At 44.5% G+C, this 23,213-nt stretch overlaps 1 protein-coding gene across 1 annotated transcript; it reads left to right on the forward strand.

The window, feature by feature from the left end:
• Positions 1-346: 346 nt before the first annotated feature.
• Positions 347-22,480, forward strand: LOC142817523 (uncharacterized). Its single transcript, XM_075894552.1, has 4 exons — positions 347-407; positions 5,335-5,477; positions 8,420-8,695; positions 22,163-22,480. The coding sequence occupies exons 1-4, from the start codon at positions 347-349 to the stop codon at positions 22,478-22,480; spliced, it is 798 nt and encodes a 265-aa protein (XP_075750667.1).
• Positions 22,481-23,213: the final 733 nt, after the last annotated feature.

A 23,213-nucleotide genomic window follows, 5' to 3' on the forward strand; every position in this document is an offset into this window, starting at 1 on the left:
TCTTATTCGCTTTCGAAGGGCGTGTGTTCGGGTGGTATTTGGCTCTCATATTTACACGAGGACGCTGCGTCGCAGGAGCTAATTCTTCATTTTGAGTTGAACACCTATGTTTAGTTTAAAAACGTTCACTTTTCAGGATTTTCAACGGGCGGCGTATGAATTCTCTGCATATGGTCTCAAAGATGACGTGACTTATCCGCAGCCTTTTTAATGCGTACCTGAACTGGAGCCTGCTTAGTGAAATCTATCCGGCAACATACGATAACAAATGCCAACTATTTGGGAAACACCCAGCACATCAGCACCTCACATAGGTTGTAAGCACTCACAGAGGTAGTACCAATATATGACCACGACGCCAACAGAGGAGCAGTGCAAGGCTATGAAATGCTGCATGAAGCTTGAAGGTAAGCTCAAGCTGATCGACAGAACTAGCAATATTCCAAAGGCCACAGGGTTCTTGGAAGGGGGGCTCCACCTTCGCCGGGAGAATTATTTCTGCCATGACTTTCTTATAAGAAGCAGGCGTCATGCAATAATTCAAGCAAGGCTATCGCATAAGTAACACACTAGTGCCGGTGAATGTTTGAGTATTTAGGGGCGAAGCTCCTTAGGGCGTGGGCTGTGCGTCCCCTGTAGCCTGTATGTAGCCACCTCTAGTTTAGTTCTTGCAGTGTTCCCTAGATGGCGGTACCGTCCCCTGTATGCAACCACCTCTAGTTTAGTTCTTGCAGTGTTCACTAGATGGCGGTACCGTCTCCTGTATGTAGCCACCTCTCGTTTAGTTCTTGTAGTGTTTACTAGATGGTGGTACTTGTAGCTGATGATGAAAAGATGCAAGATGTTATAAACTAGAAAGCGGTACTTGTAGTTGATGAAAGACGCGAGATCTTATAAAATAGGAATGATGTCACATATGGCGCGTGTCATTGGTTGAAGGCAATCGTTCGATTTAGTGCGGCGACGTACGCTAGGGGGAGCGATGTAATAAAATCGAGTCGGCAAAATGTACAGAGGATTCATGGTTTACCAGGTTTACCTCCGGAGCTTCGCCCACTCATCGTCATTCACTTCGTAGATATGGCGGAATTTTTTTGGAAGAGTCTTCATATCCATGTACGCGCATTGAACACTTCGTCAGTCAATTTTTTAAAGGCGCATGACTAGTTTGTTGAAGCTTTGATGGAGCAAAACGCAATTTCACGAAGTTCCTGATTTGAGGAGGAAACTTCTATTGTCCGGAAAATATTCAAATGTTCAGTATTTATTACCAAATTGAATTATTATGGGCCTCAGGACCGAAATAACGAAGTTTTTGCTGAAACTAATTAGTAAAATGGCGGTATTTCCTTGTACCTTTCACTGAGATGGTTTCCCTTCCAGATTGCGCTTGAGTGTTTCCGCATAAAAGCATCTAGGGGCCATAGTTACGGCCATATCACTACTTTCTACGTGGCTGCATGGCGCTCCAATTCACCGAACAATGTACTCCGCAGCAAGTATAGCGTTCTTATATGTACCGGCTTGTGGTAGAGGTGGTGGTGGTTGCTTTAGTCATTTCGTCGTTCATGCGACGCATAGCTCTCATCATGACTTCCCTATTGGAAAAATTGCCATGGTGGATACTGGAAAACATGGTGGGCGTAGTGGAAATAATAGTGGGCATGGTGGAAATAATAGTGGGCATGGTGGAAATTATGATGGCTATGGTGGGACGTAGTGGAAAATATGGTGGTTATGCCGGGACATACTGGGTGGTATGGTGTACAGATGATGGGTAAAGTGGAAATGATGGTGGAAAGCAGAGGCTAGATAGTGGGCAATAATGGGACACTCTGCCCACCATTGCGATAATGCTGGGAAGCCCTAAGCATATGGTGGGTGGTGCTTATTATGGTGGGCTACATGGTGTACCAAGCTGAGAAACTCTTCCCACCATTGCGATAATGCTGGGAAGCACTAAGCAGATGATGGGTGCTGCTTGTTATGGTGGGCCACATGGTGTACCAAGCTGAGAAGCTCTGCCCACCATCGCGATAATGCTGGGAAGCAGTAAGCAGATGATGGGTGGGCTTATAATGGCGGGCAAATTATATAGTGTACCAAGCTGGGATCTGTACACTACATGTTCTACCATCATGATTTCCACCAAAGGTTAGGCCTACTGACCGAGCCCGTACAATTGTGTTATTCGTGCTTCCGGGTTTCAGAATACACGATTACGACGATTAAGTATGACAATACAGCGCAGCCATATGGCATCAATTAACCTAAATGAAGCATTTCTCATTGTGTATGCTGTTCGCTCAAGAAGCAACAAACATCGATGCGACGCGATTAAAGCACTCCCAGAGAACGTAATTTAGTGTCTTCTCACCGACAGCCGCCGGTCGCACTCGCCGGCACTTCTCTAGCTTTTGTACGGAAACTCAGACGTGGCAATTCGTGTGCTTGGTGAACCATTATGATAGCGTAATGTTTCCGGTACACTGCATTCGTTTTGGCCAAGCCGTTATGTAGTTGTTGCTTTAGCGAAAGAGCAACAGCATTGCGCTGGCGCGACCGCCCTCTACATTGCGCGAAAAGCATCCCAATACTCAATCAAATAAATTAGGCGGGCGTATCTATGAAAGAGCCTAGAAGCGTCATAAAGCGTGAGCAGATGTCGCCCTTTAGAACGAGCGCGAAACGGATATTAAACTTGGCAGACCCCGCCGGTAAACTGTTGCTGCTCCCTAGTCCACTTGGTTTTTTTTTTCCTTTAAGTTGTGAATTGTAAAAAAAAAATAGCACTAGTGCCAATAACATAGTAGCAATCGTTACAGGGCGCAGTTGCTTGTGTTTAATAAATGTGCAATTTTTAGTAGCAGGTGTAGATCTTGTCTATGTTGTGTACACGACAAACATAACTTAAGTTGAACCTTAAGTTTGTACGCCAACTAAGTATTTAACACGCAACCACCGTCATGTTGGTGCGGCGCAGTGGTTAGCGTCTTCGAATGGGAATCCGGAGGTTGCACGTTCGATCTTCCGTGGCGCCTTGTTTTTTTTTTTTTTTTTTTTTTTTTTACGGGACGGGTGTTTTTTTATACCGTTTTTATAGAATTCTTTTTTATTTTTTGTTGCAGCTCGTCACGGTGATTCTGACGTCATTTTGCGCTCAAGTGTTGCCGGCACTGCAGCACCCACCATACCCACCATGCGCCATGGTGGGTGTTTCCCACCATTCACCCACTACATTAATCCACTATAATGGTGGGTGGTGGTTTCCACCATGCCCACCATTCGTTTTTTTCCGATAGGGTTCCCACTCTTCTTTGAAATTCGAGGCATTTCTTAGCAAACGTTGGCGACTTTGAGCGTATCTATCTATCTATCTATCTATCTATCTATCTATCTATCTATCTATCTATCTATCTATCTATCTATCTATCTATCTATCTATCTATCTATCTATCTATCTAGCCGCCTGTGAATTTTATCTCTCCTTGCCGTTTCGATAATAGTATCGATACGAAATTTGGTATGACATAACATGACAGTATGAAGAACATATTTTACTAGTCATAACATGAAAATAATTACAAGTACGTCATGGATGTCATGATTAACTTTTCATGATCCTGCAGCTGTTGCGGTAGTTTTGTTCATATGGCATGTTGCAAATCTGGCACGGTATGGCATGATTGCATGCCGAAAACAAGTTACAGACCCTGACATAAAAATCATGACAAGCGTGTCATGTAACAACAAGACTACATGCAACGCTCATAATGCGCTCGCAGCCTTTTCGCTAGCGACACATATATCAAATTTGGTATTACAGTACGCAAATGGATGACGAGGGTATGTGAGTGGTGCAAACATAATAATCATGATTGATTGATTTGTGGGGTTTAACGTCCCAAAACCACCATATGATTATGAGAGACGCCGTAGTGGAGGGCTCTGGAAATTTTGACCACCTGGGGTTCTTTAACGTGCACCCAAATCTGAGTACACGGGCCTACAACATTTCCGCCTCCATCGGAAATGCAGCCGCCACAGCCGGGACATAATAATCATGAGATGCGTGTCGTGTAACAACATGACTATATGCTACGCTCATGATGCGCTTGCGGCCATTTCGCTAGCTTCACATGTGCCAAATTTGGTATTACGTGACGCCAATAAATGACGAAGGTATATGACTGGTGCAAAAATGATAATCATGATTCATGAGATGCGGGTCATGTGAAAACATGACTACATGCCACAGTCAAGGCGCCGATACATTTCGATGTGACGTGGTGCGCGTACTCGCCGGCGTTCGTTTTGTCGTGTCACGCCGGCGTTGCCACGCCAGGCGCCGGTCTTGCCATATACTCGCAGGCGCACGCCGCACTGCGTTTCTTTGACGCATGCGCGTTTCAGCGCGTCCAACATCCCTGCGTCACGAAAAGAGGGAAACGCAGTGATGTCTAGGTAACGAATCGGGCTCGAAATGCAGCATGCCAAATTTCGCGCCGGTTGCCATCGGGCCGCGCCGACGGACGCTTGTCGCTCCTGGCGTCAGACTGTAGAATGCTCACGTTTTGCTAACGTAGCGTCACTGTGCCCAGCGTGCACGCGCGTCAACGCTACATTGGAGTATGTTTGGCCCTTCATGATGCGCTCGTGGCAGATTTGCTAGCTCCACATTGTGTTACGTGACGTCAATGGACGACGACATATATGACTGGTGCAAACATGATAATCCTGACACGCATGTGTAAAGACATGACAACATATCACGCCCATTGCGTGCTCGCGGCCGTTTCGCTAGCTCCAAATATAATAAAATTGATATAACGGGATGTGAATAGATGACGAGGATAATTGACATATCCAAACATAATAATCATGACACGGAAGTAATGCACGGCATAATTTAACTCCACCTCGTATTGTTGTGCTGATTTTGAAGTGACATATCGACATTTCTCATTCGTGCTTCGCATATCATCGGTTCCCACTGTACGTGGGATCTGCCAGTTTATTCGACGTGCTGGCACAGTCACTGCGTTTGTTATCGACGTTATCGATATCGGTTGACTGTCATAACTCCACGTGATCGTCTGCGAAGCCTGCATCGTCAGGACATGGTGTCCCTTGGGTCTGCGCAACCCTGTCAGACTTTTAGGTTGCGAAAACATGTGTTTCCGACAGAAACAATGCCGTGGTGGCTTCTGGGTGTCACTACGCGTTACAATAGATATAGATGGGCCAAAATATATCTCTCTACTTTGCGGAATTCCCGATCCCGATTTAGCAAAATAAATCGAGTTTCAGCTTCACTTTTTCACCAATTCGCAGGAATACTTAGTGGCTACGATACGCCGCATTTCCATGAAGAGCCTCGTCGTTACGAGAGGCATGGCCGCCATCAAGAATGTTGTGAACAGTCTCTGCATCCACCGCCACATATGTATTACCCCGCCGGACCTCCTGCATCTCAGGTTTGTACTGTTGAAATAGGTACACAAAATAAAGAAATCAGGTGATAAGGTATAAAGCTCTGACGTCATAATTACGCCACATGGTGACATGATCACGGGATGATTTTCGCACAACCCGTGTTGCAACCCCGGCCGCAGGACTTCGGTAAAGATAAATTTTCCCATTTGATGACACATTTAAGGCTTTGGCCTTAATAAGTGTCGCACATTACGTATTGTATGCATGTCAGCGCACCACAGTGCACATTCACCCTCGATCAAACTGACGTCGGCAATCGGATGGAGTCGACTTTACTTTAAGGTTAAGTCGCACCTCAGGTGTCAAGTAGATATAGCGGCTGAATTCGAGGTTTTGAAGGAAGCCTGTCCATTCTAGAAGTAAATGACATAATCAAATAAAGGACAGCGACCATGAAAAACAACACCGAAAACGTTTTTGCTTTGTAATTTTTTTTCTTGGTCTGTGGTTCCTGCGGGTGAGGCGGGGGGAAAAGGAGAATAACCTCTGCCTTGTCCCACCCTCCTGACCAGAAATAATGTTCATTCATTCGTTCGTTCATTCAATCTATCATTCATGGCCAGTCTCCGTTTAATTGTATCCGGATATGGTAGATACATGGTGGAAGTTGAAATTGTCTTTCAAAATTCATCTCGCATACATCTGCTTTACTTTCATGACCCGTCTCATATAGCACTTGGCTAAAGGCCAAGCATCTAAACAGGTGACTGGGCTTTGCCTCACTGATTCGGGTGATACCTATTTCCACAGTTCGTGGAATGTACCTGATGTTGTCGTTGTTCTTCAGATGAGTTAACATACCCATATCATTTCGCCACTGGAAGGTGCTACTTGGATCATGACGTAGTTCCTACTTGAAAAACAAACAGTAGGCTGCAGCCGCATGAGGTCAAGTGTAGTTCTGCTATCGCTTTCTCTCTCTTTTACCACAATGTCCGAACTACGAGGAGATATCCCACGCGTTTGTTAATAAAAAGGAAGCATTTATATCGTTTTAAAGTTATTAACAATTTGAACGTTATTTCGTTTCTATACATATTATATACAAAAAAACTAATCAAAGCGATAGCTGGTTTCCAGCATAGATCTGTTTTTCATAGCTGCACAAGTACCAGGTACTTTTGTATATTATCAAAACGTTTCCGACCAAGGACTTGTTTTCAGTTTTCTGAATATTGAAAGAATGTTTTCTGATATTAACAAATTGAATGTGGCATTTTTATTCAACCTGATAACAATGCAATTATCATGGACGCCGTTGTGAAGCGCTCTAAAAATTCTATCTACCTGGAGGTCTTAAATTACAATTAAACCTAAGTGAACATGCTTCAAGCATCCCTGCTAAAAAATGAAAAAAAGTCGTTGCGGCAAGTGCTCGATCCTGCCAGCTGCGGTCAGCAGTCGAACACTATGCGTTCCCAGTAGGCCACAACGATTCGTTAGAAATTGTCTTGTTAAATATATTTGGCTTGAAATAGGTAGTCATGACTCAAGTGAACAGCCGTATTAGATACAAATAGTATTTAGGCATGAGTTCACTCTATACAAGAGAGAATGATAACCTTGGGCAAGCAATGAAAGTTAGTGAATGAATTCATAGAAAGAGCGGATGCTTTTGTTGGGAACAGCTGGTATCATTACAGCACCAGGGAGAGAAGACCACAATTGCGCGTTCTTTTCTATGTGGCCGCTGAAATCAGCTTCAGCAGCGCGATGGAACGCAAAGATAAACCAGCAAGGCAGCAGTTCAAGGAAGATAAAAACTCGGAGAGCAAAGGTTTGAAAGAAGGATCTATGGCAACGACGGGGAATATATTCATGACTTGTGCATTGTAATAGCATTTTTAGTCGGAAGAAATCACGCGCACAACGCGCTTAACCAAGCCTACAGCGAAGCGTATAAAATAGATAGGAAATTGGCTATAGGTACAAGAGTCCTCAACTCACTGTCGAACTAACTGGTAGCATTTCTTGCAAAAATCTCACATGTGCTGCCGAACATAAGTCGTACCCACTGTCAGCATTTTATAATATCAGGAAGCAACGACCGTCCTAGAAAAGCGTTTCCACAAGCACCAAGAATCATTTAACGCCCTCACAAGTAAGTGTTCTTTTCTGATATTTAAGACTTGGGAACACCTTATAAGGGAGAACGGAAAAAAAACATGTCCGTCATGTGAAATTCAGCTTCACGCACACAAGTTCACATGTTCTTTACGTCTTCAAATGTTCACTTCGTACAAGCAATACACTGGAGAAACAGGACAACAAATCAATCTGAAGTTAAACGGGCATTGCTTGGGCTCAGTGAAGAATTTACGGAAAGCATTGACACAACATTTCAGCGCGGAAGGTCGCCATCTTTGATGAACTTCATAAACTTCAAGCATCTTGCCACCAAAAGACAGAAAATTTAATCAGTATATGAGTGGTTTTACCTCCCAAACCAGGATATGATTCTGAGAGACGCTATTGTGGAGGGCTCTCGGAATTTTGACGATCTGGTGTCCTTTAAAGTGCGCTGATATCGTACAGTACATGGCCTCTACCACTGCGCCTCTATCGAAATGGAACCGCCTTGGCTGGGATCGAACAGACGGAAGCTATTGAGTTCCATATAATTTATTACCAAGCCTAATACAATCTAGGCAATACACGCATCGAAGAATGCTCTCAATTTTATATGACATAGCTGATACGCAACTACAGTAAAAACAGGTCTTATAACTAATTAAGCATTATCAACTCTTCTGACCTGGAAAATTTCACGTTCATTTGCAGCTTCGTTGGCTGCAACTCTCGTGTTTCTAAAGCATTCTTTGTATAACCATAGCCACTTGGTATAACATTCCAACAATGCATTCAGTGATTTGGCTTTGCAGAAAAACCGACTTTCTTTATTGTTTACGCTATTGCATTGCAGGCTACGCTCGTGTCGACTCCCATTCCGATCTCGGTGCCGATGCCGATGCCAAGCGGAGGAGGCTGCCGCGGACAGTCTGGGCCCATCGTGATCAACCCGCCAGCGTCGCAGCCCGCACCGCCACAACCGCTGCCCCCGCCTCCTCCCGAGCCTCGACCGAGTCCCACGCAGGAGATGGCGTCGGCCATGATGCTGACCATTGTGGACTACATGCGACGCCGGTTGGACAAGCAGCTACGGCGCATGTCGGAAGACGACAAGCTGAAGTCGTCTGCAGTGAGTAGATCTGAAACTTCTTGCAATCCTCAAATTTTCTTATCTGTTAATCTGTCCGCCCATCCACCCGTGCATCTCGAGCATCCGTTTTCCGTCAGTGCATCTATGCATGCATCGGTTCGTGTATATTACCATCAGTTCATCCGTGCATCCATGATACCATGCATCCATCAATCCCTCCCTCCGTCTGTGCATCCGTTCATTCGTTTTCAGGATCGCAATGCTGTATACATCTAGCCATCCTCGAATTGCCCACCCAGCATAAGTTTTGAAAATTATTCTAAAATGCTGGGCGGACAAAAATGGACTCAGAAGAGAAGTCAAGACGTCAAAAACGCCGACTAACAACTGCGAAGTTGCAAGACGGAGTAAGAGAAAGAAAGCGCAAAAACTTATCTGCGCATCGTGTACGAATAAACAGCGTGAAAAAAAACACGAGTACGTGAAGAGGTACGACGTACTTGATCGCTGTAATGTTTGTTCAACATGGAAGCACACAAACTTGGCCTATCAACCGTCCTGATGCAATGCTTAGCTGCACATGTCTAGTGTTATCAGTGTTATCCAATGTTATCAGTCTGGCACGCATGGTGGTCAACGTGAAATATAACTGTTAAAACACTCAATTTGATTCTTTATGCAAGCTAATAGATCATTGACTCACGAGTGCGGTACCTTTTCTATCAATATGTGAAGCCTCAATCGATAGTGGCGCTCCTCTATTCATGTTCGTGTACAAAAGAACAAGTTCATCAAACCTCCTCGATAAAGTAATTTTAAAGTAGAAGATAAGCCTTCATTAAGCAATCTCTTACGGTTCAGCTATCAATGGTTTACAGAGTTGCTTGTCTGCCCTATACGTAAAAGCGAGTGCAGCTAAAAAGGAACCCTTCACACCACACTGTACGGCAACCAGTGAACCCGTTTTACAAAATAGATCTCTCTCTCCTTCTTGTTTATTACCTTGCCTATTCTTTCGGCACAAATTTTGTCTAGCTAAATGACTGCAGTAAAATGACATTATCGATGTATTACCATTTACTTTCTACTTTCTACCATTACCTTCTACTTTCTTTAGCCTGTCTGATAGGCAAAGAATGTAAAGAATATCTGCGACACACTTTTCGATGCGAAGCTTCTTATGGTCGAGCTCAATTCAGTGTGCGGCAAGACCACCCTTAGTTCGCATGCGCGGCCTCTCTCTCTCTCTCTCTTCTTGTACGCCCTACCTTCTCGCCTCGCAACGCCGACACAGGCAGCATCTGCTAACCAACGTTCGCTGCACTCTCTCTCTTCTAGGCATCCCTCCACGAGGCATTGCCACCCCATTGCGCATGGAGGTGTAAACTATAATTTATAATTATAGTTTCGAGAACTGCCTTATAAGTATAACTTTTAATGTAGTTCACAAATAATGCAAGCAAATAAACAAATTGTATTTGTTGGAAGTGGAGAACCAACCGGCGAAGGCGGAAGCCTCAGCTGTCTCCGCAACGCAAATATTTCCAAGGTTTTCCCGCAGCGTACGTTTAGAGGAAAATATTAGACCATATCCCCTATTGGAAACCATGAGTAGATGCGAAGAAGCGGGCGCTAACGCTTGCACTGGCAGCGGCGTGGAAGCTGGCACTCATCGCGGCGTTGCACAGGAGAAACCTGCAGAGACACAAAGCACGCAGGCATGGACCGGCATTTCCCGCTGGAAGATGCCGATTGCTGCTGGTAGGAAATGAGAAACAGAAGACTCTGATTAAACACATAGACCTGCAGTGGGCTTTTAATTAACGCACACGCTGCAAATTTCAGGGTTGAAGCTCCTTGGGGTGTGGGTCGTTTCCTCATATTATGTTGTACTAGCCACTTCTACTTGTTTTATTTCATTTTTCATTTATTTGACCCTAAGGGTTCAAGAAGGGGCATATCATAGGGGGGAATACAATGCAGAGTACATCGAATGAAGAAAACAAAATAAAAGAATAAACTAACATGAAAAAAGAAAAAAAGTTAATAATAAACAAGGATAATGCCGACACTATGTAAAAAGGCAAACACAGTTCAGTAATACAAGGTTCAGTAGATTAAAATAAGCAATCAATGACTATACGGCAGAGTACAATCTAGCAAAAATTATACTTAGAATAAATGTAAACATGGAATCCGACGATTCAGCTAGTATGGCAGGACTGTTCACTTAGGCAAGAAAGTAGGGCTGACTGCAAATCAGTTAATTCTTGAATATTTGCAATGCTGCACGAAAGGCATTCTGCTCGTTTGTTGATATAACCAAAGAAGAGTGTAAATATTTTACTGTGCGAGCAAATTATGGACGTACCTTGTGATCGCGATCACATCGGACTCAAATGCTTTCGGCTCAATGAATAAATTTCCGAGAACAAGGACGTTGCTAAAGTAGATGCTATGAAAAAAAGATAATCTGGAATATTTTGATGAATTTGTGTGTATATGTTCTTGGAAATAATATCAGAAGTTGGCGTTAGTGGTTTTCGCATAGTAGACGATATCGTATAGTCGCCAGACAGACAGACAGACAGACAGACAGACAGACAGACGGGTGGGTAGGTAGGTAGGTAGGTAGGTAGGTAGGTAGGTTGGTTGGTAGGTAGGTAGGTAGGTAGGTAGGTAGGTAGGTAGGTAGGTAGGTAGGTAGGTAGGTAGGTAGGAAAGAAGGAAGGAAGGAAGGAAGGAAGGAAGGAAGGAAGGAAGGAAGGAAGGAAGGAAGGAAGGAAGGAAGGAAGGAAGGAAGGAAGGAAGGAAGGAAGGAAGGAAGGAAGGAAGGAAGGAAGGAAGGAAGGAAGGAAGGAAGGAAGGAAGGAAGGAAGGAAGGAAGGAAGGAAGGAAGGAAGGAAGGAAGGAAGGAAGGAAGGAAGGAAGGAAGGAAGGAAGGAAGGAAGGAAGGAAGGAAGGAAGGAAGGAAGGAAGGAAGGAAGGAAGGAAGGAAGGAAGGAAGGAAGGAAGGAAGGAAGGAAGGAAGGAAGGAAGGAAGGAAGGAAGGAAGGAAGGAAGGAAGGAAGGAAGGAAGGAAGGAAGGAAGGAAGGAAGGAAGGAAGGAAGGAAGGAAGGAAGGAAGGAAGGAAGGAAGGAAGGAAGGAAGGAAGGAAGGAAGGAAGGAAGGAAGGAAGGAAGGAAGGAAGGAAGGAAGGAAGGAAGGAAGGAAGGAAGGAAGGAAGGAAGGAAGGAAGGAAGGAAGGAAGGAAGGAAGGAAGGAAGGAAGGAAGGAAGGAAGGAAGGAAGGAAGGAAGGACCACGTTCGAGTATCCGAAAAATACTCGAACGTGGTCTGCCGCTGCATCTGAACGGGAAAGCACACTTTTTTACAGCGGTGGTGGTGGGTGGTAGCAGGCGGGGTTAGCTTGGCCTGCATGGCTGGCAATTGTTCCGCCTGAGCATCTCTTGAATTTGAAAAATGTCACCACGTGTCAGACAGCCCAGTGTCTCGCAGGAAGACTAACAAAATTCGTTGCACGTTCCTCCTAGTTGCTGCGGGTCCTTCAGGAAAGATGATGTCATCGACTGTCCGGTGTCTATGACAGCCTTTTCGCAAGGTGCGGATCATCGCTGCTCTTTGCACATCAAACTGTGGGCAAAGCCAAATGAAATGTTCAATATCCCAATGTCACCACAGAAGGCACAGAACGGGGAAGCGTATCTCCCAGTCTTGAATGACCAGGCCGGGGTGTATGTGGAGCCGGTTCTAATGCGGTACAACAGCGTCGCTTCTTCACGAGAAAGTCCATGAATTACACATGCTTGGTGTGGAAACTTGTAGATCGCCTTGAAATGATTGCGTATCACACCTTTGTTGTTCTGGTAAGTCTTGGGAATTCTTACTTTTGGAAACGATGTACGTGCTTCGCAAGCAAGGGCATCAGCCTTTTCATTGCCCTCAATGCCAACGTGGGATGGGATCCACTGGAACTTTATATTAAAACTCTTGCCATTTAGGTGTTTGATTAGTGCCATGCAGAGATTGCCTGGTGAACGTTTCTTGAGGTAGGCCACGATGCAGTCTTTGTAGCGCCGATTTGGAGTCCGTCAGCACTACAACATCTCGTGCAGAAAAGGATCGCAGTTTTCGCAAAGCCGCCGTAATTGCAGCGCTTTCTACCGTTGTGGACGAAACCACGCGATCCAGGCGGCCCGACCATGACACGCCCAGGCAGGGTATGCAGAAAGCCGCTGCGCAGCTATCCGTTTGTGTGCACACTGATCCGTCGGTGTACACTTGTAGGTGGCCGCGGTACATGGTGCTCAAGTGGTCCAGCGCAAGAAATGTTGCTTCCGCGGCTGCAATGGTGCGCTTCGCTGGTAGCTTGGGTACGCTGAAGTTGCACGCAACATGTCCATAGGGCGCCGTTTAGGCAGTTTCAAGCCTAAATAATGAAATGTGTTTAGTGCCGCGTTGAAATGTGAGCCAGTTCCTGCTCTTAGCCGCCGGAGAAGCGCCGTGCCTGCGAAGGACTCGCCCAGTCTTGACAGCTGCATCAATAAGGCCTGAGATGCCAAAAGGCGGAGCGGCAGAGACTCGGCTTCATTGGCGACCTTCGTGTTTCAAGCCTCCTGAGGGACTCCCATCGCCAAGCGAAGGCCCTTTCTGTGCACTGCCTCTAGGCGTTCGAACTGGCTTGGTGATGGTGATATCAGGGGCAGCTGATAAATGATGCGGCTTGTTATAAGCGCATCATTTAATTTAAGCATGGACATATGATTGTTGCCCCAACGGACCCCTGCCATGCGACGAAGAGCGTTGATCCTTTGCACTGATGCAGTGACTATACCATCAACCACACGTCGCCATAATAGCTTGTTGTCGATGGTAATGCCCAGGAAACGGACACTTGTTGCACAACGAATTGAGTGGCCTCGAATATTCAGCGACAGACGTGTTGACTTCCGTCGCGCTCCCGGGAAGAGCATGAAGGCCGATTTTTCCGCTGATAAAGATAGGCCGAGTGTCAACAAGTGACGCTCAATGATTGAAATAGCGCTCTGTGCTATCCGGGCCAAACGCTTGTGCTGGTACCCTGAGATCCAAATGCAGATGTCATCGGCGTAGATGGATATTTTAACTGCTTTCAGAGCTAAGTGTAGAGTGTCGGGAAGGCTGGCCATGGCAGCGTTAAAAAGCAAGGGAGATAGAACACTTCCTTGTGGGACGCCGAGGGAAACGCGTCTCTCTTCGCTCATTACATTTCCAAGCTTAACACGGACACAACGGTCTCTGAGAAATTCACGTATGAACCGAAGAGCATTTCCCGACACACCCATGGCTTGGAGCCCGTTCACGATGCCTGCCTGAAGCACACAATCATATGCCTTGGCAACGTCCATGAAGACGGCGAGTGTCGAGAGTCCGCTGACACGGTGGTGCTCGATGTGGCTTAATAGGTCCAAAACACTGTTCTGGGCACTCAGTCGTGGGCGAAATCCGGTCATACACGATGGCCATCGTCTTCCTTGTTCAAGGTACCAAGTTAATCTTGTTCATATTAATCTTTCCATCAGCTTAGATACGCAGAGCATTTCCCGACACACCCATGGCTTGGAGCCCGTTCACGATGCCTGCCTGAAGCACACAATCATATGCCTTGGCAACGTCCATGAAGACGGCGAGTGTCGAGAGTCCGCTGACACGGTGGTGCTCGATGTGGCTTAATAGGTCCAAAACACTGTTCTGGGCACTCAGTCGTGGGCGAAATCCGGTCATACACGATGGCCATCGTCTTCCTTGTTCAAGGTACCAAGTTAATCTTGTTCATATTAATCTTTCCATCAGCTTAGATACGCATGATGTAAGAGATACCGGTCGATATGACGCGAGGCTCGCAGGATCCTTTCCGGACTTTAAGACTGGCACCACCCAAGCTGTCTTCCAAACAAATGGGATCTCTCCCGTGCTCCAGACATGATTAAATATGTCCAAAAGGGCCCTTTTTCGCTCATATGGTAGATTTGTCAGCATTTGATTGCTGATCAAATCAGGACCCACGGCACAGCGTCTTCTTAATTTGCTAAGTGCCATATCCAGCTCTCGGAAGGTGAATGGCGTATTCATCGTGTGAAAAAACTGGGGTGACAGATGAATCGCCGCTCCTGCTGATCTACCAGATATGTACACGTCCGCGAAATTCTCTGCAAGGGTTTGCAAATCTATCCCTTGTTTCAAAGCGAGTTCTTCGAATGGCCTGCGTGTTCGGATCTTCCCAGAAAGACTATTTATTACTGCCCATATCTTTGTCAAGGGCGTAAACGTTGATAAACTCTCACAGAAAGCGTCCCATTGATTTCGTCTTAATTTTTTTGTATGGCGACGAATCGCAGCGTTTATCCTGTTATATTCGGTTTTCGCAGACGGGTTTCCTTTATGTTCTCATTTATTTCCGCTCCGCCCGTCTACGTGCTGCGTAGAGGTTCTTCAATTTCAAGTCAGGAGCAGAAAAATGGTTGGGCAGTTTCAGCAATGAAGTTGCTGATCGCTTGCCTTGCAACATATCTGCGAACAGCTCACCAGTGGATTTGTCCAACACTTCTCTGTAGGTGTCCCAGCGTGTTACATTGCGGAATTGTCGACCAGCAGTTCGAAATCCCAGGATATTGGTGAAGATGGGGAAATGGTCGCTGCCCATCTTGTCTGGAGCCGTGGTCGATGATACCAGAAGGTCCGTGGAGTGAAGTACAAGGTCTATTGCACTCCATGAATCTGGTGGCCTGAAAAATGTAGGTTTACCATCGTTCGCCACACATAAGTCGGCAGCATCCGCAGCTGCTAGAAGTTCCTTGCCTCGAAAATCGACACTCTTATCTCCCCAGAGTGGATGGTGCGCGTTAAAATCACCACAGAGTATTCGAGGTGCGGGACATCGAGTGCAAAGGTCCTTTAGGAAAGTCTCCATAGAGACCTTTTTCCGTGGGCTTATGTACACCGAAACCACACTCAGTTTTCGGTTTCCCAGGCACACTTGCACAGCAGTGACTTCCAGTGAGTTGGAACAGAGGTCTTGCACTGGTAAGGCGACGTGAGGGATTTCCCGCCTTATGTATATCATTGCGCTTCCATTTGCAAACGACGTTATGCTCGGGTTGCCGTGTCGGGTGTACCCTGGGAGCGTCCTTGCATTCGGTAGACCGGCTTCGGAGAGGGCTAGAATCGGTATTGGAATGTCGCGCAGGAAAAGGTTGAGTTCGCACAGGCGTTTTAGAAGACCGGCGCAGTTTCATTGCATTATTAAGGGCACTTTTGAAGGACGAAATAGACCAGGTGGGCGAGACATTGCCATTATTCTACTGTGTGTTAGTGGAAGCAGAGCCTCCGATGGTCGCACACACAAAGCATGCCGCATACGCGCAGAAAAAATTTTAAGCAGTGTTTCACGACAAAAAAGAGCTGGACCCATGTGGGAGTGATCATAGTGTCAAGTACGACAAGAAAAAAGCAAAAGAAAACACGAGGGCAGTGACCGCAAAGCCATAATCATGTTTTGATTTAGCTAGAGAATTTGATAAGTAGAACAATATTAGATTGGCATTTTTTATTTTTAACTTTTGGCTGATAGTTATGCCGACCAGGCATTTATATTAAATGACGCGAAATTTGCTTTTCTGGCTGATTTTGTGTGGGTTGTCTCACTGTTTCACCCCAATTTTTGTTATTATTATTTTTTTTAATTTGACGCTCGCTTTGAATCTTATATAAGCGTAGATTCTTTATTGCGCGTGCAATAATCGTTTTTTTTGTCGCGGTCATAGTAACGATGTTTCCGTCTTTGGCCTTTGGGTGTACTGATAGGCTTTGGAATCACATGAAACATTCCTTGCATCTCTTTTTTAAAACTTTTGTGATCGAGTAGCAGATGCTTATGCACGTTTGCGGCATCTGTTTTGTTCTTTGACCACGAGTGACATTTTTTTTACTTTCAATTTAAATTGTGATATAACAAGCATTTGCGCCTAAAAGACACGGTATTGCGTAAATAAAATCAATTTGTCAGCACGAGAAGTTGTCGCGTGTTTCTGTGTGCCCTATTCTAATTGCACTGCTGAAGAACTGATGGAATTCTATTCTATGGTGTAGTAAAAATATGTGGACGCACGTGATGTCTATTACTTGTTATGTACTCATCAAAAGTATGCAGAGATATTTTTTATTAGATTCATTAGTACCACATTTGCCTACTAGTCCAACAGATGTTGGTAACCTCGTATGACCTACATGTTATAAAAAAAAACTTAAAATGATGGTGTGCATAAATTTATCACAAAGCCAAGCGACTCTACCCATGAGTGATTCGCGACAAAGGCATTCAGATAGTTCCAATTAGACCCGCTCATATGCGAAAAAATATGAATTGAAAAATGAGGCGTTGTTCTTATTTGCACAGTGGGGCTCATAGGCGAGAACGAAGTCGCTATTATCGCTAGATTGGCTAAGTGGTATTTAACATCGTATCAATTAGCAGGCAAATATAAAAAGCCTAAATGTTCTCAACTGCACGCCCTGTTACTGCAGCGGCTGTGTAGAGGGGGATTCATCCATACAGTGGCCACTTAAAACATCTCCCACACTCCATAAATCAGTCACAATGACAGTAATTTATTTCACAAGACACAGAAACGCTGCACACACGTCGTAACTTTGACTTTTCTTAAGCGCAAAACAGCAACGCACAATAGCCACGCCTTTCAGCCCGCCGGAAAGCTTCAGGTGACGCTGCGAGCCGCGCCGCCTGTTGTCAACGACATGAAGTGCGTCACTCTCCGCCCTTCAGTGAGCACACCGTCCCATTCTAGTGCACTAAAGTTCAAGGTAACGTGAATGCTGCTGACAGCGGGTCATTGAAGTATTCCACTTGAAAACTCGACTTGATGCGTAATCAGAAGAAAAAAAAAATAAAGAATTGAAACATGGAAGAGCGCAGACTATCAGCTTTCTATTGTCAGTTCACGAAGACCATATAAGACATGTCATAGTAAACTTGAGGGACAACGCTGTTTTTTTTCTCATTGTTGTGAAAATGTGATATGTGTATCACATCTTTTGTGCTTGTTTGCTATATACCATATTGTACTGAGTTTTTTTGTGTACTGTGATTGTTATATGTTGTTATAAGTATAGCTTATTGTATGTTTTTGTAGTGCCACAGATATGTCACAAACTATATCCACTTAGTATATCAGTGGTCGGAAACCTGCGCCAACCGGCGTCAAGTGCAAATCACGGTGCCAGACAACTCTAAAAGGGTCTTTTTTGTTTAATTTGCGCCATGGCCGTGCCACAAGATGGTTTTGGAACCGAAAGTAAAGCTGACAGCGCACCACTTTGTAGACACGAAGGCAGCGGGCTGTTGGGGAGTTGAGAGTTATTAACCGCGGGCATTGAGACAGCAAGCGTAGCACATGCTTTCATGAGGCGACATGTTGCGCCACGGCCTGCATGCTGCCGGGACCTGTAGAGCATCACTTGCAGAAAGCTCGCAGCGTCGCGTTAACGCAACATGCTTCTCGGCTCAACTGTGCATGGTATGAAAGAGGGTGGGCGCAAACGGCTTGCCACGGTGTGTGCGCCAATAGGCGAAGCACTGCACGCAATTAGCCAGAAGATGATCGACTTCCTGCGACCGTATCACGTCTAAAAAAATACTGTGTCAGTTTTCACTATGTAGCAGATCGCAGTACACATTTTTCGTGGGGCGCCGATTAGGTCCATTTCGTTGCTTTGTCAGTATATCTGCGTTGGCTGCGTATCACGGACTCTACCGTATAGTTTCATGATGCTCTCCGGTGTCACCACCACGTGCCATCGGCTGGTCGTGCGATAATGCCAGTCATTTCTGAACATTGGCAAAATGAAATGGCTTGGTGGTGGGAACTTTAGGCAGTATTTGCTGCAGCTATCTTGTAGCAATATTTGCTGCAACTACATGAAACAGATAGCTTGTTGATGCAATATCCTTCGTCATTTTATGTCACTGCTGCTTTACATTTTTCTACTTTTGTTTGTTTTATGTGTTTATTTTCTTGGCTTGCTGCTTCTGTAAAAACGTATATGTAAACTGAAGAAACATTGAACTATAATAAAGCTAAGTTTTCTTCCTCTGTGTGTGTCACGGAAAACCCGTGCATGCCCCAAACAATCAGATAGCTGCTCCAAAACTATATTTTGCCTGCCACAATGGCTACTCCGAATTTCAGCAAGGCATTTACATGACTGGTATGTACGCCCCCCTGCAATAATGCCACTGCAGCGTTGCAGGAACTGTGTACATAAATAAATGCCGCACTGCGTCATCTCGATGCACAAATAACCAGGATTGTTGGTACGTTACACCCTACATATCAATCGGTCATCAACAAAGCCAGGATTTCTTGTAAGTACTCAACTGACTTCATTAACCTAACTTTAGACTTTCATTTGGCTCAGGTTGTCACTCACTCAACTCGCGGTTCAAATACACCTGACCTCGTTCTTACAACTGCACCTGAAACTATAGACCACATAAACTATTTGAATGGCTTTAGTGACCACAAACTGCTGCAAGTTGATCTTTCTATCTTGCCACCTTTTGCAGGAACCGAATCAAAGAAAATTAGAGATTATAATAAAGCCGATTACGATGCCATTAACAGGAAACTTGAGTCTTTCCTTGACAATGTGCTGCTGCCTTCCTTTTACAGTCGCTCAGTTGAAAAAAAAAAAAAAACTAGGTTCTTTTCAAGAATGCGATTTCAGCCCTGATAGAAAACTACGTGTCATTGATAATGATTACGAATGATAAAAATAATCGATGGTTCACCAAGTCTTTGTGTAGGCTTAGAAACAAAAAGAAGCGGCTTTATCGGTCTGCGAGAAATTCGCGTTCACACACGTCTTGGGATACATACGAGGAATGCCTAAAGAAATATTGCCACGAAATTACAACTGCAAAAAATAAATACTACTCCCAGGATTAGCCTTCACTCCTAAAATCCAATCCGAAAAAATTCTGGAAAGTAATAAGTCCTGATCGGGACGATACCTTCATTTCATTACAAGATACAAATAACACTCCTTTTGCCGACACTGATTGTCCTCATGTCTTTAATTCATTCTTTTCATCCGTGTTTACTAGCGAGCATGCTCACCTTCCAGAAATTGGAGAACACGATTACTCATTCATGTCACCTATAGATATCACAATTGAAGGCATAGTTAAAATAATTGAAAATCTGAAGATATCATCATCTTCTGGTATTGACGATATCCATTCAAAAATATTAAAGAACACTGTTTATGTGTCTGGTAATATCATGTTTTACATTTTTCTGCAGTCGCTCACTACAGGAATGTTGCCTTCTGACTGGAAGATAGCGTAGGTAGTGCCAGTTCATAAAAGTGGTAGTAAAAGTTCACCTGGAAATTATCGCCCCAATTCCTTGACGTGCATATGTTGCAAGATGCTTGAGCATATCATAGCTTCTAACATTTATGCGCATCTAGAATCTAACAATTTCTTTTTCTCAAACCAGCACGGGCTCCGAAAGGGTTGTTCTTGCGAGACTCAACTCTTTGAGTTCACCACCGACCTACATTCTAACATGAACAGTCATCCACATAGAGAGTGTTTTTTTCCTGATTTTGCAAAGGCATTCGATCGTGTTGCTCATTGTCGCTTGATATTAAAACTGTCATCACTAAAACTTGATTCACTCACGCTAACATGGCTCAGAAACTTTCTAACTAACCGCCAACAATTCACTATCGCCAACCATCACTCTTCATCACTCTGTTACGTTTCCTCTGGTGTACCACAGGGCACTGTTCTTGGTCCCTTACTTTTCCTCATCTACATTAACGACCTGCCTGACAACTTATCCTCGTGTATGCGTATATTTGCCGATGACAGTAATATCTGTTGTCCCATTCGCAACAATAGCGATCATCTAACTCTTCAAAAAGACCTCGAGCATATAATTGAGTGGTGCAAAACATGGCAGATGACACTTAATGTTTCCAAATGCAAACTAATCACCTTTAGTCGCAAACGTCATAACTTTAATAGCCAATACATAATTGATAATAGCATTGTAGAACGCACTGATCATTACAAATACCTAGGCATAAATTTAACTTCTACACTTTCGTGGTCCACACATATCACTTCTATTTGTGCCAACACATCAAGATCATTAGGTTCGCTGTGCCGAAATCTATACAGTGCTCCCTCCGATGTGCGCAAACTGGCTTATCTTGCTCTAATCCGTCCTCAACTGAAGTTCACATCCTCCATTGGGTCACCATATCAACAATACCTCATAGATAAATTAGAATGTATACAGAACAGAGCTAGTCGATTCATAGCACGTAATCACAGCTACCCATCCAGCGTAACACAGATTAAACATAGTCTTGCACTCGAGCCACTGAAAATTCGCCGCGACATCTTACTTGTATCACTATTTCACAAACTCATCCACACTAGCATGATGCCATCTGTTCACCTTAAACTAGCACATCGAACTTCGAGCAGACTACATAGCACCTTTAGCTTATCACGCATCTACGGCAATACTAACGGTTTCAACCAGTCGGCTCTTCCACAAGCTATTCGTTTGTGGAATGATTTGCCAGATGATCTTGCGTCAGAACAAGACCACACATAGTTCTATCATACTCTTAAAAATACTTATGCACCAAAAACTGCTCTATCGCATCTTCGTAATCATCAGAGTTTATAGGACTGTTGCCGATGTTTTTGCACTATTGCTAGGTTGTAGTTACTGTCATAATAGTTTTTTTCGTATTTCACCTTCACATACTGTAACTCACTTTTATAGTATGTATTTTGCTTACATGTTCATAAGTTGAACTGCATTTTCTATTATATTCATTATTTGCCTACGTATTGGTAGATATTATGTATATATATTTTTCTAACAAATTATCTGTACCGCCCCCCTTACACAGTGCCCCTCGAGGGCTCTGTAAGGTACTGTAAATATTAATAATAATAATTTTGTTAATAAGGTACCGCAGAGAGGGGCGTACCTTCGTGAACTGACAATGCAGCAGTTAGCAGTCGGCGCTCTTGTCTTCCTCGTTTTTTTCCCCCTGCTCGCGCAAAATGTCGATTTTTCTTGTACAAACCGATAAATCGACAAAAAAGACCACCTTGGTAGAACAGTGGCTCGGCTGCTAGCTGTACCCAAGGTCGCATGTTCAGCCCGAGCTGCGGAAGCAGCACTTCAATGGAAGCGAAATGACCGAGGCCCATGTTTGCGGGCCTTCAGCGCACGTCGAAGAACATCACAGGGCCGAAATTTCCCAAGCCCTCCACTATGGCGTCCCTCCAATCAGGTCGTAATATTTAGACGTAACATGTGGGTGATAAACCCATACTTTATTATATTTAGTGGACAAAGAAGTATACTGCAGCGAGTATTTCACGCATAAAACAAATTTAATCCCTCGCACAGCTGCCGCCGATTACATCGCAACCGATGTCGGAGCTGGGCTCGTCTCTGCCCTTGACGCCTTTGGCCCCAATGCCGTCGGCGGATTCGCCTGCGTCTACTGGCGGACAGGCCCTGCCACATCCTCCAGGCAAGAAGCACAAGAAGAAAACGCACAAGAGTCTCGGTGTCGAGAGCAGCAGCGAGGAATCAGCCTTGGGCAAAAACAGCCGGCAAGCGAAGCAGCAGCTGGCACCGGCCATGCATGCCATCAGCAAACAGGGTGCCGACATTGTAGAGAAGCTACAGAGCTCGATTTCACCCGAGGACAAGTCCGAGTAAGAGACTTATATCAATGTAATGGATATAAATGTGATTCAACTTGGATTTAGGTCAGGTCAACAAACCGAGCCATGCAAAGAAAAAAATAATTTCTGTAGGTAAAGAAAGCGCATGAAAGTTGAGGAAGGGAAGAACTGGACAATACAGAGAAAGCCACCCTGTAGGATCATGCGCAGTTTGCTTTTAGTGTTCTCTCCTTTGTATTTCAGCCTCCCCCCCTTCCCCTTTTTTTTCTTGTTTTCCATTTCAATAAATTCAGTTGTTACAAGCGCTACGTCTGTGTAGTCCAGTTTTTCCTTTCCTCTACATGGCAGCACTGTCTCCACTGGCATATGTTTTGTTCTTTGACCAGGAGTGAGAATTCACAAGGGCATTCCGCTCGTTTATTGATATAACCAAAGAGTGTAAATATCTTACTGTGTGAGCAAACTGTGGACGTACCTTGTGATCGTGATCATGTTCGGCTGAAATGCTTTCGGTTGGTTGAATATATTGTAGATGCTATGAAAAAAGGATAACCTAGAATATTTTCTCCGTGTATTGAGTGGTAATATACCAAGAGTTCTTTTAAGAAATCTTCATATACTACCTGTTTCATGAATTACAGAAGCGATAACTTCCAATTAGCCCCCACACTAGCTTTGATAAACGTAAATGGTGTAACTTGGAAGGATTATTCACACGAGGAGAAATTCTCGGGAGAGAAGGGAAGATTTCGGATCACGTGACCAAG

The sequence above is a fragment of the Rhipicephalus microplus genome, chromosome 5, assembly GCF_043290135.1.
Source record: "Rhipicephalus microplus isolate Deutch F79 chromosome 5, USDA_Rmic, whole genome shotgun sequence".
In the NCBI taxonomy this organism is placed as follows: Eukaryota; Metazoa; Arthropoda; class Arachnida; order Ixodida; family Ixodidae; genus Rhipicephalus; species Rhipicephalus microplus.

What these genes read in the sequence shown, in the direction of transcription:
- LOC142817523 (XM_075894552.1), top strand. Translation starts at nt 347, where the DNA reads ATGACCACGACGCCAACAGAGGAGCAGTGCAAGGCTATGAAATGCTGC. An exon ending in ATGCTGCATGAAGCTTGAAG is followed by an intron (nt 408 to 5,334) that starts GTAAGCTCAAGC and finishes ACCAATTCGCAG; the next exon opens with GAATACTTAGTGGCTACGAT. An exon ending in ACAAGCTGAAGTCGTCTGCA is followed by an intron (nt 8,696 to 22,162) that starts GTGAGTAGATCT and finishes TCCCTCGCACAG; the next exon opens with CTGCCGCCGATTACATCGCA.